The following is a 16,177-nucleotide window of genomic DNA, read 5'->3' on the forward strand; positions in this document are numbered from 1 at the left end:
TGATTTCTGAATGAATAAATTTAAATCAAAATAAAAAGGTTTCTGCAGAGGTGTAACAGTAATCTTTAAATGTCAAAGTCTAAAATAAAAAAAAGCCATACCAATAACAATTTAAAGATGGATGTTAACAGAACACTTTAATGCAGATGTAAAGCACAAATTGTTTTGTGTAACACAGATAACCTGCTGTTTGTATGATACAGGTTCACCACTAGAGGGCAGTAAATAGCTTATGTTTGCTGGCGTATTGACTTAACGCATGACTCCGTGTCTACTTAGAGAGTTACGCGTAGTATTAAGAATATGTGCATTTGTAGGAAGCAAAAACAAAGATATTTCATTAATGTAAATATTTTACCCTCATTTAAAGCAAACACAAATTTCATCCTTGAAATAATATCAATTCATCTTTAGACAACATCAGACAAATGCATTCAGGAAGTGAGTGTTATCCACTATTTAGAACAGTTATAGTTGATCGCTTTGAAACATGCATTAAATATATCAAATCCCAATATTTAAAAATTAAAATCTAAACTTCACACTTCACTAAATTTTCTACGGTATATAAAACCTTCATCTTCACTTTTTTTTTTGCGCAAGCATGATCTGTTTCTAAAATATTCACAAACAGAGTCTAGGCTTGTCACTAGTTTTGCTTACATATTCTATTTCAGTCGTGTACATTTCATTAAAATCTCTGTTGGTGAGATGTGTTCATGTGAGCCACATCTCCATGCAGCTCTTGAACACCGTGTAGTTGGAGTGCCAGTGTGTGTGTGCCACTCCAGAGTGAACACACACCGACACATCCCCACGAGCGTCCAGCGTCTTGAGGCCAAAGGTGTCGTTCTTGTAAAACTGAGTTGGAGAGACGAAGAGGAGAAGGGTGGGTTAATTACAGGAAATATCTACCATTTGATGACAGGCTCACAGTAAAGGTTTAACCGTTTTAAAGAAATATAATCAACAGATTCAGACTCACCTCCTGGTTCCTCATTTCTACGATGTTTTCATCGCTGTCATAGAATCCAAAGTGGCTGTGCAAGAAAGGGGAAACAGCTGAAATACTGCAAATTTTTTCAGTTCACCAAACACACATTGCGAAGGCTGTCTTAGGACGTACTTTACTGCTTCTACTTTAGGCAAAGTGTGGACATTTCAGTCTGGCTTTTAGAGAGACAATCCTAACTTGTCCTGTTGCTTTTGTGTTCTTATCTATTTTTTTAATCTCTTTTCTTATCTGTCTCGTACCTGTTCCTTGTTTTTTTTTTTAAATTTATCTCCACCAAAGAGAGACAATTTCATTGTTGGATTTAACGATGACAAAGTGATTCTTGTCCAGATCCTTATTTTATCCTCAGATTCAATTTGATTTAATCAGCAGCCAGTTAGTTTATTATCATTCTCCTTTTACTTGGCTAAAAAAAACCCCCATAATACAGAGATCTGCTAGGTAAAAAAGATGATGAGAGACATTCATGTACTTGATATTAGAGATGTTGGTCTACAAATATGATAGGGATATAAGAGAAGAATGCTCTACATCCACCAGGATAATTAGACACATCATTCCAGTGTGGATTTAAACTGTGAAGCTTTAAAGAGTAAAACCTGGACTGCCATGGTGTGATGACGCCATCATCTGGTCCTCCAATAAGCACGAGCTTCTTGATGCGGAGGAAGTTTCCCCTCCATGCTGAGGTGGTGAAAGTAAGTCATTTTTATTTTACGTTACAGTTTGCAGTTTTACTGTAGTTCCATAAGTGTAGCTTAAATAATATCTCTGATGATACCTTCCAGGCGGTTGTGAGGTCTGTCACCATTAAGCATTGCTAGAAAGCTACTGCTCTTCACATATTGGGGCCTGTGGTGAGGATCTGTGGGGAAAACCCATCTGTTTCAGTTTTCGTGTTCAGATTGACCCACAGATATACTGACTGTTTTCTGCTTGGAGAATAGGGGAAAATGTCCTCCTTCACCCTCACCGTTCCAGTAGTCACAAATTGATAATTTCTGTCCTATCTTGCTGTAGCAAATGCGAAACACTGTCCTCTTCATGTATTCAGGGAACAGCCACTTCAGGTACTTCGTTTCTATGGAATAAAAATGATTCCAGAACAATTTTTTTTTTTTAAATATCACAATGAAAGTTATGATTCCCAGAAGAACGCGGATTATACCGTCTTTAGACATGAAATAAAACCCCTCACCTCCAAACTGTCCGGCCTGTGGAGAGGATAGTGAAATAACGGTGTGCACGTTGTGGTCGGGAGTTGTGGAGAGGAAAGCTCGACAAATTAGACCCCCTAAGAGAAATGAGAGGACAAGGGTTATTAGGGAGAAAAACTATTTAATGTATTTTAGCTACACGCTAAAAACTTTTGGCTAAACGATCGTGCGAGCATGACCTTTGAAGGACTCTGAATTTGCATTTGATGGGCAGATTATATGTTATTAGTTCCCATTATATTGGAAAAATGTTAAAAAGATTCTAGAAGTGGAAAAGCGATCCACAATTTTGAGTCTATACCTAATCTTTACTGAGAACAAACAAGCATGAATTAAAGGAATCCGATTCACTGAAAGGAAAAAGCTGTAAACCACTAGGGTTAAAAAAAAAAAGCCCAAAATGTAGAAGTGGAACCTGCAACCCTGTTAAAGTAAAAATATGTGTTCGTATTTGTACTTTAACAAGCCTGCAGGTTGTGGTGAATGTCTACGATTCTACAGAAGTGAAAGTGAAGCCAGAGAATTGACAACACACCCTGGTTGAATACATTCAGGATTGTTATATCTGCCTGCAGGCCTCAGAAACAGGTTCTGACTGATGTGACACCACCAGCTCCTATAATGAATGAATCTGCTCATGCCCGAACAATAAGAAATGAGGCACAGGTTGTGTCAGTCCATGAGGAGGAGGATTACTGCTGTAATTTAGTAGTGATTACTGATGGTGTTAAAGTTCTACTCAATCAAGATGCTTCCCATCAGCTGAGTCAACCTGGAACCCACTCAAATGAAAACACTTCATCCATTGCACAAAGTTCTATGTATTTGTTACACAGGTTCCACCAGTTTGTTGAGAAACTTCTCGCTGGCAAGAGAGAAGGTTCCCTCAACTAACCGGCTTCACTCTCCTTTCAGATCAAATAAATATCAGGTAGACGTCCATCTCCTCTTCTAATGATTGTATTAATACATTTGATGGCAATAAATGGCCTCAAACTTGATTATTTAGTCATATGCACCATGTTTAGAAGTAGATGTTCTTCTCTTGACCCTAAAGACTGCTATATTCTGTAGATATTGTACTTTAGAGGAGCATACCTTCATCCTTATGAGGTGCTATTTCTTTCCAAGTGCATCAGCTGTCTGTTGGCTGGTTATCAAAACTCTTCTGCTAAAACCTCACATTAATGTCGTATCTTACCTTCAATGTCTAGGAACAGGTTTACTATGTAAATACTTAAAAAGAATTTTGGTGACATGTAGTCCATGTAGTGTCTGTGGAAGGACCTTGTGAAAAGCAGAGGAGATGGACACCATCCGGAGACTTTCGCATGATGGAGTTGATGGCGTTCTGGAAAGCTTGGACCTGCGTCCACAGTGGCTTAAGACTGGACATGTAGTCAAACAAGTCAATCACAGTCACCTCAGTGCCTGGATGCATCTGGGAACACATTTCAAATAAAAAGGAATGTGGGAAAGGATTCACTGAACAGCAGATGTATTGATTCAATCAGCAGCTGGCAAATCATCAGCCTGACGACTGATTACGTTATCAGACAACTCAGCAGACATGGACTTATACACAGAAGCATGTCCAAAAGAAAGCTGATAGCAAATTTAAAGCAATTACTCAAGTGGCTGATTGTATTCAAACTGTGGAGAATTTAACTTGAGCATGTCAATTTTGGGTTTCTTCAAATTACTTGACACAACAGAAATATCTTACATTTTACACATTTAATTGATAAATATAGTTACGAGTTAATTTTCTGACTTTGATTAAATGATGCTCAGATGTAATCAAACAATATTCATTAGAAAACATTATTATTCTAAAACAAGACATCCTGCATCATGACTTCACTTTTCTTTCTGTTCTAAAACTTTTAACAATACAACTTTTAAAGCAGGACTTTTACTCGTTATATTATGTTGTATGATGTTCTGAAGCGTAATATTTTATAACTTTTTCCAGCACTAGTTTTACTTCTGATTGGGTGCAACTTCAGAACCTTCAGCCTAAATGAAACCCCTTCCTTTTATTAATGCATTTGCACGTGAACTCACTGTAGACACGTCTTACCTCGGTTATGTAAAGACAAAGCGTTGTGAAATCTTTCGGTCCATCAAAAATGCCATGCACGATGATAACGGGCTTGTATCCACCGTTGCAAAGCCCTGCCACGAAGAGAAGCAGCAGCAGCAGCGACACCGGAGATCCACGTGAGGCCGGCGGGTTGTTCATGTCTGCAGGTGAGGGCTCCGGCTCTGCGCGCTGCGGAGAGAATATGGGCAGTGATGAGATGTTTCTGATGCAGACCTCTTTCTACTTTTGTTTTCCCCCTTCCTCTTTCCTAGATCACTCCTCCCGCAGGATTGCGTATCGTCACGGACTTTTCCTTCATTCATGATTGGAACCCATACCTAAATATTACGCAATGTCAGCTCCATGAGATAAGCACACACAGTCTGATCTAGTTTGGGGTAACTTCTAAATCTGGTGCTGTAGAATTTTGTAATTTTTAAAAAATGTTTACAATTCCTGTACTTTAAGATAAAGAATAATTAAATTAAAATAAAATTCAAATTAATACTGATTCACACCAAAGTGATTCTAATTTCTAGTGATAAACCTTAATGATTTGAGCAGTGTGGAATACCCGGCCTTCTTGGAGTCCCTGGGAGTCGTACTGATTAATGCCCCAACTGGGGACTCCATTGTTCTCCTTGGGGACGTCAACGCTCATGTGGGCATTGACAGTGAGACCTGAAAAAGGGTGACTGGGATGAACTGCCTCCCCAATATGAACACGAGTGGTGTTCTGTCATTACACACCGCTTCAAAGCGGTGATGTATTGTAATTGTCAGCGTTTGTGTGTTCATCCGTTAGTTCGTCCGTCCGTCTGTTAGTCTACCAAATATCTTTGCAACCGTTGGAGACTTAAAAATGAAACAAAAAGCACATTACTTGGACAGCAAAGGGGATGAAAATTCGATGAATACCCAGACCTTGAGAAAACTAGGTAAAGGTCAAACTTTAACTTTAGTACACTCAGGAACTGGTTAAGGTAGAAAGAAGAGGGAGAAGGCCAGTGTGAGTAAGACCATAGATTAAAGCTAGTGCTTTGATCTATGAAAGTAGGTCAGAGCACTAGGTTTGATCTTTGACCTATGCAACGCTGTTTAAGTCAAGACGTTAAGAAAGTTCTTGAAGACGTTTCGTCTCTCATCCAAGAGATTTATTCAGTTCTGAAGAAGTCTCCACAGAGACTCCACAGAGATTTAAAGATGAGAAACATCTTTAAATCTTTACATTTAAATATTTAAAATTCATGTACTTTGAGATAAAGAATAATTCAAGTAAAATAAAGTTCAAACTAAAACTCACACCAAAGTGATTCCAATTTCTAGTGATGAACTTTCACAGTTGAGGGATTATTGTCGATGTTGTTTCTCAGTTGGCCGCATGGGGTCAGTAGTCGCATTTGTTTAAGCTCGGATGCACTTCCGCTTCCTCGTCAGGTCATATGACGTATTTCTGGTCTCTACCAACGCGTATCGTTAGCCACATAGGTGTTGACGATTTTATTAATGTGATGTTGTTTCTATTATGAGAAACAAAGCCCGTGATAAACATTTTGACATGTTTATAAAGTGATGGACGTATCTGTTAGGCGCCATTACTGAGAAATTAAGCGCTTCAGTCAAAGCTAACAACTTATTTGTAGCGAGCGTAGTTAGCAAACGACCTGCTATAGCATCACAACAGCGTCTCTGAGCACCTTGCCAAGGGGTGAGTGAAATAGATTTGGGATAAAGGTATTTGTTTTTGAGAAGCTTTAACAGTTCTTCATTAAGTTTACGATCGAACAGCACCTCAATAGTGTGACTTAGTGTAGTAGAGCAACTTAGTTTGAGTTTGATTTGTTGCACTTGAATTGCATTGTGTACCGTATACAAGAGGTTTTGGTGTGTATGAAATTATACACAACTAAAAATGCCATTAAATTAAATTAAATCATTACAGTACTGATAATAGGTAAGGCAGACTTTATGGAATAGACCATATACATACAAGTATTTGGGTCCATGTAGTGCAAGCAGCGCTAATACATTTTGGTTGTGTCCAACAGTTTACTTTATACCTTGGTTACCATGTCCCAATGTTTTTTATCCTGCAGTAGTTACCATGGCCAATCTAGAGCAGTGGGTGAATGACCGTCTCCATGACATCCTTGGTCTGAGTGACAGATATGTGTCTCTATTCATGATTGGCACTGCACGCAAAGCTTCAAGTTCTCAGGACTTTGTGGATCGTCTGGAGCAGACTGGCACAATTGACATCAACCAGAGTGTAATTTCCTTTGCTCAAGAACTCTATGAGAAGGTATATTAATTATATTTCATCAGCATTCCATGTGTGTACTTGTTGTAAAATATCCATGTGAACTTTAAAGGCCTGATATTGCATTTAACTTGTTTTGCATTTTCAATCTATGAAGTTTTAGTAGTAATGAAACCCCATTGCATTTTTTCTGCTCCTGTTTGTCATAGATTCCCAAGAAACAGGTTGTTGAGAAACCTTCCCGGGCAATGGAAAGAGAGGCCATTGAAATGGACAGAAAGAATCGAACATACACATTACTAGAGGACAGCGACAGTGATGGTGATGCTGTAAGGGAAAAGCCGAAAGGAAAGAAGAAAAGCAAGGACAGAGGGACCAAGAGAAAGCACATCAGACAGAAGAAAGAGAGCGAGTCGTCCAGTGAGGAAGAAGCACTTAAAAGGTATTCCAGATAGCTGGTAGAGTTTTATATGATAAATATCTAGTTCATTTTCTTTCATAATGTTGAATGTAATAACTTATTTTCTGTAGTCCTGTTTATTAAGCATTGTTGGCTGGTTTAGGATTCATAGTCCAAAAGTGATACAGCCGTCATATTGTCACACCTACAATGAACCAAAACCAGCAACAGTTATGAACAATACATGTTTATAAGTGTGAGTTAAACACAATGAAGGATATATCTAGAACAACTACAGCACACAACTTCATTAATTTAAGTTTAAGTCCACAAAGAATTTAATTCACAGTAAACTGAACCATACAGAGGAACATTAATTTGTTAAATTCAATATTTTTTCAAAATGCATTTTTCAAAAAGTATGTAGTCGAAGGAGAAACAGCAAGTCAGCATCCTAAATTACCAGTTCAATTAATACATGTTCTTCTTAATATCAGGGGTAATTCAAGCCAAAGTGGCCACACAACTGTCAAAGAAGAGGAGGAAGAGGAAGAGTGGGAGAAGGAAGAGAGAGAGCGACAACTGGACATTGAAGAACGAGATGCGTTTGCAGAAAGAATGAAGCAGAAAGACAAAGACAAGACGCGCAACATAGCAGAGAGGACAGACAAACAGGTGGGAGATGAGAGGATTGCAACACCTCCCATCATTAAACAACTGTATGCCATGCTGTAAGATATCACCATCTTTTATTTTTATCTTCTCCAGGCTTATGAAGAAGCTCAAAAGAGATTGAAAATGGCTGAAGATGATCAGAAAAATATGGTGGGTGTGCCATGTTGGGCATTTTGTGCTCATAAAAACATTGTGTATTTGGGGTCTTAAATTAACCATCAGGGGACAGAATAATTATTGTGCATTTTCTCATTTCTTTCCCTTCAGTTGCCTGAGTTGAGGAAGCACTCACGCTGGGATTATCTAAAGAAGAGAGAGGAAGAGAAGCTGGAGGACCTGGAAGCAGAGATTAGAGACGATGAGTACCTTTTCTCGACAGAGGAGCTGACTGACAGAGAGAGGAAAGAGTTGGAATACAAACGCACCCTCCGGGACCTGGCTAAAGATTACAAAACAGCTGGTGCCAAGGAGCAGGAAGAGAGAAAGAACAGATACTATATGCCAGAAGAGAAGAGAAGCAAGGTGGGAAGAAGAGATCTGACTTAGTGCCACAATGTGCAACTACAGTGTCCTACTAAAGGTGGCATTGGTTTAATTGTTAAACATGTTCCTTCCCATCTCTTCCATACTGACCAGGAGGTGCCCCAGAGGGACCTGGAGTTGGAGGAAACTCCCATGGAGCTGGGAGGAGAGCAAGGCCGCTGGGAGGAGGAGAGGCTGAAGACAGCCTCCCTTAGCTTCGGTGCTAAGAAGGAGCGAGAGCAAGGGATGAAGCATGAGCAGGAGAAGTACAAGCTGGTCCTGGAGGAGGAAGAGATGATTGAATTTGTCAGCACGGCCATTACCATGAAGGGAACTCGGAAGGAAAAGGTGGGTCTGATATGGATATGATATTACTGTGCTGAAAACACAGATGATCTACAATCAAAGAGTATTGATCACCAGTGTAGGAATGTTGTTACCTGATGAGATCCTGAATCTGTTGTGCATGCTGTTGATAGTAACGTTACCTCAAAAGGGTGGCAGTTGAAGGTTTCTATACTTACCTCATTATGTCCAGGATCAGGATACCCCAGCTCTGTCCCAGGCAGAGCTGAATAAACAGTCCATGCAGGAGGTCCGGCGCAGCCTTCCCATCTTCCCCTACAGAGAGGACCTGCTAGCTGCTATCCATGAGCACCAAGTTCTGGTCATCGAGGGTGAGACAGGCTCTGGAAAGACCACCCAGATCCCACAGTACCTCATGGAAGATGTGAGTACAGAATCTAAACTCATCCATCAAATTGTGACCTTTAGTCTAAAGTTCATTGAATATAACAAAATTTGTTGGAAGAGCACATTACCTCATAGATTAAATTTACTTGACACAGTTTTGCATCTTTCTGGATATTTTTTTCCCTCTACCTTTACTCCATCGGTTGTCAGTCCTGATCACTTATTGATAAATTTGCATGAATGAAAGCAAACATGGGAAATTGATTTGAGGTGGTTGTCCTGACAATTTAGATCTTGATTGATCTTGAATGCATCCACGACCCATTTTTCAGTCTTGTTTGACATTCAATGTCATCAAAACTTTGTACACTTGAACTAATAGCCAGAGTGGGGCAGCAGTTGCTCAGTCCACTAAGTCTTGGGCTTGGGACTGGAGGGTCGCCCTTTATAAGCTTGTTATTAGGCGCACCAAGAAGTTGCTGCCTGCTGCTCTACCTCCTCACCACTTGCATGTAATCATTTTTTTCGTTCCGTTGTTCATCTCAGGGCTATACTAAAGGAGGCATGAAGATCGGATGCACACAACCCCGCAGAGTTGCAGCAATGTCAGTGGCGGCCAGAGTGGCTCAAGAAATGAGCGTCAAGCTTGGGAATGAGGTAAAATTCCCATATTAACATGAACTGTATTATAAAATTTCATGCTTCTGTTAATAAGATGAGATCCACCCATGAACAGATTAAACTGTATTCCTTTCCTTCCTCTAGGTGGGATACAGTATTCGTTTTGAGGACTGTACGTCAGAGAGAACTTTGCTTAAATACATGACAGATGGCATGCTGCTCCGAGAGTTTCTGACCGAGCCCGACCTGGCTAGCTACAGGTACGCAAAGACAAGTGACTGCTCATCAGAGGAAGTGGCATGTTTACATGCAAAGGTGCAAGAGTTCATGTCTTAAAGGAGTCCTACTATGAAAAACACATTTTTTTCAGGTGTCTAGATATACATAGTCGTCCTCCCTAATGCTACCAACTCCTAGAATTTGGAAAATAAATGCTTCCTACATCAATAATTATTTGGAAATTTTGGCTAAACAACATGCTCCCAATCCGTTTGGTCTCGTCTCCAGTGATGACGTAACAACGAGTGATTGACAGCGTGATTGACATATACTGAACCATATTTCATTGATTGACATATACTCTCTCCGGATAAGGGCGTGGTCAACCCTGATGAGAAGGTCGTGTTCAGGCTAAGGTAGCAGTGTGTGGAAATGATCTGGCTCAGAGTTACACACTGAAACGAAGCGTCTGGACCAAAAGTGATTTGATCAATATTCAATCAAAGATTTTGAGGACTATGGATCAGTTTGCGGCAAGACATTTCAAATACAGTGTAGTTGTACATCTGGCAGCTGAGTGAGATTAATTAAAAAAGCATAATATGGGACCTTTAATTTGTATTCTTATTTATAGTAGTCCTTTAGCTGCTTGAGTATCCTGTTTTCAAGCTGTTTTATTTATTTTTTCTTCCTCAAGCGTCGTCATCATAGACGAGGCTCACGAGCGCACGCTCCACACAGACATCCTTTTCGGTCTCATTAAAGACATCGCCAGGTTCAGACCGGACCTGAAGGTGCTGGTAGCCAGCGCCACTTTGGATACTGAGCGTTTCTCCTGCTTCTTTGACGATGCCCCGGTCTTCAGGATCCCTGGCAGGAGGTTTCCAGTTGATGTCTTCTATACAAAAGTAGGTGCAGAAATGAAAAGGATCATAAAGTTTCTCTGACTCAAATCAGTCTAGACTACCCTAACTCCAAAAACCATATTTTTTGTTGATACCCTTCTTTTGTCTCATAAAGGCTCCAGAAGCAGACTACCTGGAAGCCTGTGTGGTGTCAGTGCTGCAGATCCATGTCACCCAACCCCAAGGGGATATTCTAGTCTTCCTCACTGGACAGGTATTACTTCAAGAACAGTGACAATTGTGGGTATTCTGCATGTATGATTTCTGTTCATGCTGTGGATTTTGGGGGTTATTATAAGATTAATGCACCTTACAATGTGTTTGTATGTTTGCTGACTTCTAATCTCCTCGCTTTTGTGTGTGTCTTGCAGGAGGAGATCGAAGCGTGTTGCGAGATGCTCCAGGATCGATGCAGACGGCTTGGATCTAAAATAGCAGAGCTTCTAGTGCTTCCCATCTATGCTAACCTGCCATCAGACATGCAGGCAAAGATCTTTAACCCTACTCCCCCTGGAGCTCGAAAGGTGAAAGAATATCTTATTCCTGAGCAGGGTGGTTGAGAAACTGTACAAAAAAGAGACACATTTATTTTTGCGTTCATATAAATGAAGACATCAGCTCTCAGCCATCAGGTGTTTGAGAGCTTTTTCATTATTCACCCAAATTAATTGCACATGCTATTCACTAACAGAGGGCGCTGTTGCACAGAATTCTGCAGGTACATTTAACAGCTGTGTGACACATGAATGCCAGGTGTTCATGTTTTTATCACATCTTTTTTGTGTAACAGCTGGATTTAATCCTCCTATTTTCAGGAGTGTTGACTGAGTTTTTTTCGTGGCCCTCTCTCTCTTTCAACCTCAGGTGGTTGTGGCCACCAACATAGCAGAAACATCGCTGACCATAGATGGCATCATCTATGTCATCGACCCAGGATTCTGCAAACAGAAGAGTTACAACGCACGCACGGGCATGGAGTCGCTCATCGTCACACCTTGTTCACGGGTAACTGCTCACTATTTTTCTGATTTTTTAACAAACAGGTGTCTCTGCCGAAGCCAAGCAATGTTGAATTCTATGCAGGAGTGTAGTGAGAGGACATAACCTGAACATTTACCGCCTGGGGGTGTGACTTGCTAGCTATGAATTTGTCTCAAGGGATTATAAGTTTTGTTTTTTCTGTTGTTCATAACTATGGCAGTTATTCATAACTATGTTTGAGTATTTTCAGGTTCTCTATTGGTTTGTTAATATTTTGCTAACATTTCACCGTCAGGCCTCAGCCAATCAGAGAGCAGGGCGTGCAGGCAGAGTGGCTGCTGGGAAATGCTTCAGGCTTTACACAGCCTGGGCTTTTAAACATGAGATGGAGGAAACAACTGTGCCTGAGATTCAGAGGACCAACCTGGGAAATGTAGTCCTGCTGCTGAAGAGTCTTGGTGAGGGGAGGAAGCCCGCCATATTGTTTAAATCTCATTTCATACAACAACACAGAGGATATTAGTTCTTTCTTGGAAGGCTGTGCAATAAAATAGTGCTGTTTTCATGCAGGAATCAATGACCTTGTTCACTTTGACTTCATGGACCCACCTCCTCATGAGACGCTGGTTCTGGCACTGGAGCAGCTGTATGCTCTGGGAGCACTTAACCATCTGGGAGAGCTCACAAAGGTACAAACTAGAGTTTGAATTTATCGAGCTGGCAACAACAGTTAAAGCAGCGCAGAATCTTATTTGAGAAAGCTCACTGAAAGCCTGCTGATATCTAGAGTGTAAAAACATGAGGACATAAGCACTGTCTTTCAAAAATGTAGTTGATAGAATTATCTAAAGAAATAACTAGAGTGATTGTGATTTCCTGGAGAAAATGCACAAGAGCATGAAGCAAACGTTGGTATCGTGCTGCATCTCCGAGTGTGTAGCACTCTGACTATGTTATGTCGACTGTGCGTGCAGGTGACCTTGAGTGTTACTGATCGTGTGCGATATGATTTTTCGTGCCGAACATCCAATGTGTCTCTACAGCATGCACAGTATATAAAAAAGACGGTGCATGTGCATAATGTATCTACTGTATGACTGCAGTATGTATTTAAACAGTGTACATTTATGCCACATATGCTGTATACAGCATGTATGTTAGATGTATGTCCTGAAACTCTTTTTTGCGTGTTGTTTTCTCAGAAATCTTCAGGTGTTTCATTTTTGATTCCAACTTATTTAGATTTTCATGAAAAGTTTCACTCTCCATTCAGTCTCCTGCTTTAAAATGAGTAAAACAGTTACTTTATTAAAACAGCTGGAAGTTCTGTCCCTCAGTTATTCAGTGAGTCACACATCTTTGCAGATGACCCTGCTTTATCATTTCAAAGATATTGATCCATCTGTCTGTCTGTTTTGTACATATCTAAAAAAAGAAAAGACAGATCAACGATAACTCTTAATCCTAGAACATTACATCATCACCTGAATAGTCTGTCGATCTTCACTCTGATAGTATGCATATTTGCGTCATGTTGTCCAATACTTGTCATCATGGCTTGCTTGATTGAAAGCACTGATCGAGGAGAGCGATAACTTAGTCACTGTGAAGGTAAAAGTTTTATCTTTGAACTTATTTAACTCTTTATTCTTGTTTGTTGCCTCTAGCTGGGCCGCAGGATGGCCGAGCTGCCGGTGGACCCCATGCTGAGCAAGATGATCCTGGCCTCTGAACAGTGAGTTTCCAGTCTAACACTGAAGCGTGAAGATGTTCACAATCAGCAGCAATAGGACAAGCGGAAGTGGGAGACACGATGAGATTAATGGACTGATTGATTCCAGGTTATGGATTAGTTGGATGAAACATCAGAATGTGAACTTTAGTCATGATTAACATGTGTGCTCACATTTTTCTTCTTTTAAGAAAGGAAGTTGTGCCTTCAAGGAACTATTTTCATTACCCTCCCCCTTCCACCTCGTGTCTTTTCAGATACAAGTGTTCCAATGAAGTACTCACGATAGCGGCCATGTTGTCGGTGAACAATTCCATTTTCTATCGGCCAAAAGATAAAGTGGTGCACGCCGACAACGCCAGGATGAACTTTGTGGTGCCAGGAGGGGACCACCTGGTGCTGCTTAATGTTTACACTCAGGTACGAGTGCATTTGTCATCCCTTCTTTTTTTTTAGTACAGTATTTACAGGTACACAGTTCTCAAATTTGTTTGAGCCCTTAGACAAGTTTTCTGCCTTAATGATTCCTGCTGATTATTCCAGCAGTTCTAGACTGATGACATCATCTGTGCTCCCGTTCACTAGTCAGTTCGCTCGGCCAGAAACCATCCTGGAAAATGAAGGCTCTATTTTTTCTGTCTTGTTTGTCATTCAGTGGGTGGAGAGCGGCTACTCCACTCAGTGGTGTTATGAAAACTTTATCCAGTTCCGGTCTATGAGGAGAGCCCGGGATGTCAGGGACCAGCTGGAGGGTCTCATGGACCGTATTGAGGTGGAGGTGGTCAGCTGTGCGGGTGACAACCTGCCCATTCGTAAGGTCAGTACAGCAGTGCATCTTGATTATCTAGGCCTTCATAATAAATATAGCTTGAGTGTTTGAAATTAAAAATGCACGAAGGGACAGCGTCTTAAATATAATCTTTTAACCCTCCAGTCCTCAACCACCGGGCCGCGAACCATTAAGTACCGGGCCGCATAGAACGTTTGAATTTTTCTTTTCTTTCTTTTTTTATTGATTGTCAATTTAAGATCCCCCCTGTCTCAATGTAGATTTTAAAAGTAATTAGCTATTAAAGTAATGAAAAATATGAGTTAACCTGAGCAGAAGCTGTGTGAATAGACTTCTCGTATCAGACACTGTGTGTGTCTTGAACACACACCTAAACCACTTGAGATAAGCAAGGGCGTTTTATTCATTTGATTACACCTCCTTTTTTTTTTTCATCACATGCTGCTTCACCTGTGTCAGAATCCTTGTTGTAACCCATTGGCCCTTACGTCTACTAACTGGCATGCAAACATGAAGAACTGTAATGAACCATCCTGTGTTCTGTTTGGAGGATAAACCATCCTCTGTGTTAGCCGTATTTGACAATGTCTGTCAGCTGTGTGACAGTCATACTGTCTCTTTAAGCTCTTTTCGAACACTCCCAGCCTCTTTTGACCCAGATTACTGAAAGGCGTTAACAGTTTTTGTACATCTGTGAAAACAAATCAGAAAAGTTGCATTTGGATGGTTTGAAAGTTGTATTTGGATGGTTTCTGTTTGTATAATCCACACGAAACAAGAGCAAATGATCCTCCCTTCCTGCTCTGATGAGTAGATTCCAACAAGTCCCACATTCATTAATACAGTAGGATTTCTCAATAGACATTGACCTGTAGGAATGTGTATCGGCAAATCAAAGGACTTAAGATGTCTGAGTCGCAAGTTCTGAAAATATGACATTGTAAGTTTAATTTCAAAGTTTATCTTCACTGTGTTTAATATGTACACACTTTGGGTTGCCTTTGTATCTCTATATTATACCCAGCATACAAGAGAGAGCAAAATTATAGTATTCTATTTCTGTGGCCTTGCTTCTTTATTAATTCAATCCCTTTTGTTTTAAGGTCAGCAGAGGTTCTGTCTTTTTCCTGAATGCAGCTTGACTGTATATTTTATTCTCTCTTTGGGTACTTTTTCACTTAAACATTCATCTGTATTGTTGTTTTCCAAAGTGCTAACAGGTCACTTTAAGTACTAAGAAATATGTAACGCCGCTGTTGTCATTTCAATTTATACCCCGAATGTTTGGCTGTTTACAAACTCTGCTCCCTCCATCTCTCTTCCCTCTCCCAGGCTGTGACGGCTGGATATTTTTACCACACCGCACGGCTGAGCAAAGGTGGCTATAAGACGGTGAAACACCAGCAGACCGTCTACGTCCACCCGAACAGCTCCCTGTTTGACGAGCAGCCTCGCTGGCTCATCTACCATGAGCTGGTCTTCACAACGAAGGAGTTCATGAGACAGGTCTGTCTTGTCTACTGTGTTGGTAGTCTCACAAGCTGGTGTGCGAATGTGGAAAACAATCATTAAACTCTTAGGAATCTAAAAATAATATGTCCAGTCCACAGTCCAGAAACAAAGTTTTCAACAGAATAAACTCTTCAGGACAGAGCAGTAGGTTAATGAGGAAGTATGACAAGTGTTAATGTATATTACTTTACTACAACTCTTGCTCTACAAACCCATTGATTAATCTTTATCGTTCCGCTTGCAGGTGATTGAGATAGACAGCAGCTGGCTGCTGGAAGTTGCTCCTCATTATTATAAGAGCAAAGAGCTGGAGGACAGCAGCACCAAGAAGATGCCCCGAAAGCAGGGCAAAACGAAAGAGGAGCTCGGATAAAGACGACCCCACTGCTCAGGGAAAAAAACCAAACTGTTAACTCTCTGGGATTCTGAGAGTTTTGTAGTTATTTTGTTCAATAAATAAAGATTTGATACGACTTGGATTTTTTTTTTATTGTCAAGAAATTGAGCTTGTTCTTTCTTTGAGGAAGCCTCTCATGAATTCAGCAGGTT

The 16,177-nt window shown here is 40.5% G+C and overlaps 2 protein-coding genes across 2 annotated transcripts; one reads left to right on the plus strand and one right to left on the minus strand.

Moving 5' to 3' along the window:
• Positions 1 to 147: 147 nt before the first annotated feature.
• On the minus strand, positions 148 to 4,477 carry LOC137601136 (lysosomal thioesterase PPT2-like). The gene is made up of 8 exons (XM_068323163.1): positions 4,316 to 4,477; positions 3,520 to 3,673; positions 2,214 to 2,309; positions 1,989 to 2,096; positions 1,797 to 1,880; positions 1,615 to 1,699; positions 986 to 1,040; positions 148 to 861 (listed from the first exon to the last, which is right to left on the minus strand). Exons 1-8 carry the CDS (start codon positions 4,475 to 4,477, stop codon positions 718 to 720), a joined length of 888 nt encoding a protein of 295 aa, XP_068179264.1. The 3' UTR covers positions 148 to 717.
• Positions 4,478 to 5,787: 1,310 nt separating this feature from the next.
• Positions 5,788 to 16,101, plus strand: dhx16 (DEAH (Asp-Glu-Ala-His) box polypeptide 16). Its single transcript, XM_068323161.1, has 21 exons — positions 5,788 to 6,026; positions 6,415 to 6,620; positions 6,788 to 7,020; positions 7,476 to 7,653; positions 7,747 to 7,803; positions 7,921 to 8,175; positions 8,290 to 8,523; positions 8,714 to 8,905; positions 9,415 to 9,525; positions 9,634 to 9,749; positions 10,406 to 10,616; positions 10,729 to 10,827; positions 10,985 to 11,137; positions 11,478 to 11,618; positions 11,890 to 12,052; positions 12,165 to 12,283; positions 13,262 to 13,329; positions 13,584 to 13,746; positions 13,982 to 14,143; positions 15,449 to 15,622; positions 15,873 to 16,101. Exons 2-21 carry the CDS (start codon positions 6,423 to 6,425, stop codon positions 15,999 to 16,001), a joined length of 3,156 nt encoding a protein of 1,051 aa, XP_068179262.1. The 5' UTR covers positions 5,788 to 6,026; positions 6,415 to 6,422; the 3' UTR covers positions 16,002 to 16,101.
• Positions 16,102 to 16,177: the final 76 nt, after the last annotated feature.

The sequence above is a fragment of the Antennarius striatus genome, chromosome 9, assembly GCF_040054535.1.
Source record: "Antennarius striatus isolate MH-2024 chromosome 9, ASM4005453v1, whole genome shotgun sequence".
Taxonomy (NCBI): Eukaryota; Metazoa; Chordata; class Actinopteri; order Lophiiformes; family Antennariidae; genus Antennarius; species Antennarius striatus.

Bases quoted from the DNA above. Each gene is read 5' to 3' on its own strand.
- LOC137601136 (XM_068323163.1), bottom strand. From the start codon at position 4,477: ATGAACAACCCGCCGGCCTCACGTGGATCTCCGGTGTCGCTGCTGCTG. The intron at 2,097-2,213 runs GTGAGGGGTTTT...TTTATTCCATAG, and splicing joins ACAGGCCGGACAGTTTGGAG to AAACGAAGTACCTGAAGTGG. The intron at 1,881-1,988 runs GTGAGGGTGAAG...TTTTCCCCACAG, and splicing joins AATTTGTGACTACTGGAACG to ATCCTCACCACAGGCCCCAA.
- dhx16 (XM_068323161.1), top strand. From the start codon at position 6,423: ATGGCCAATCTAGAGCAGTGGGTGAATGACCGTCTCCATGACATCCTT. The intron at 7,654-7,746 runs GTGGGAGATGAG...TATCTTCTCCAG, and splicing joins CAGAGAGGACAGACAAACAG to GCTTATGAAGAAGCTCAAAA. The intron at 11,619-11,889 runs GTAACTGCTCAC...TTTCACCGTCAG, and splicing joins TCGTCACACCTTGTTCACGG to GCCTCAGCCAATCAGAGAGC.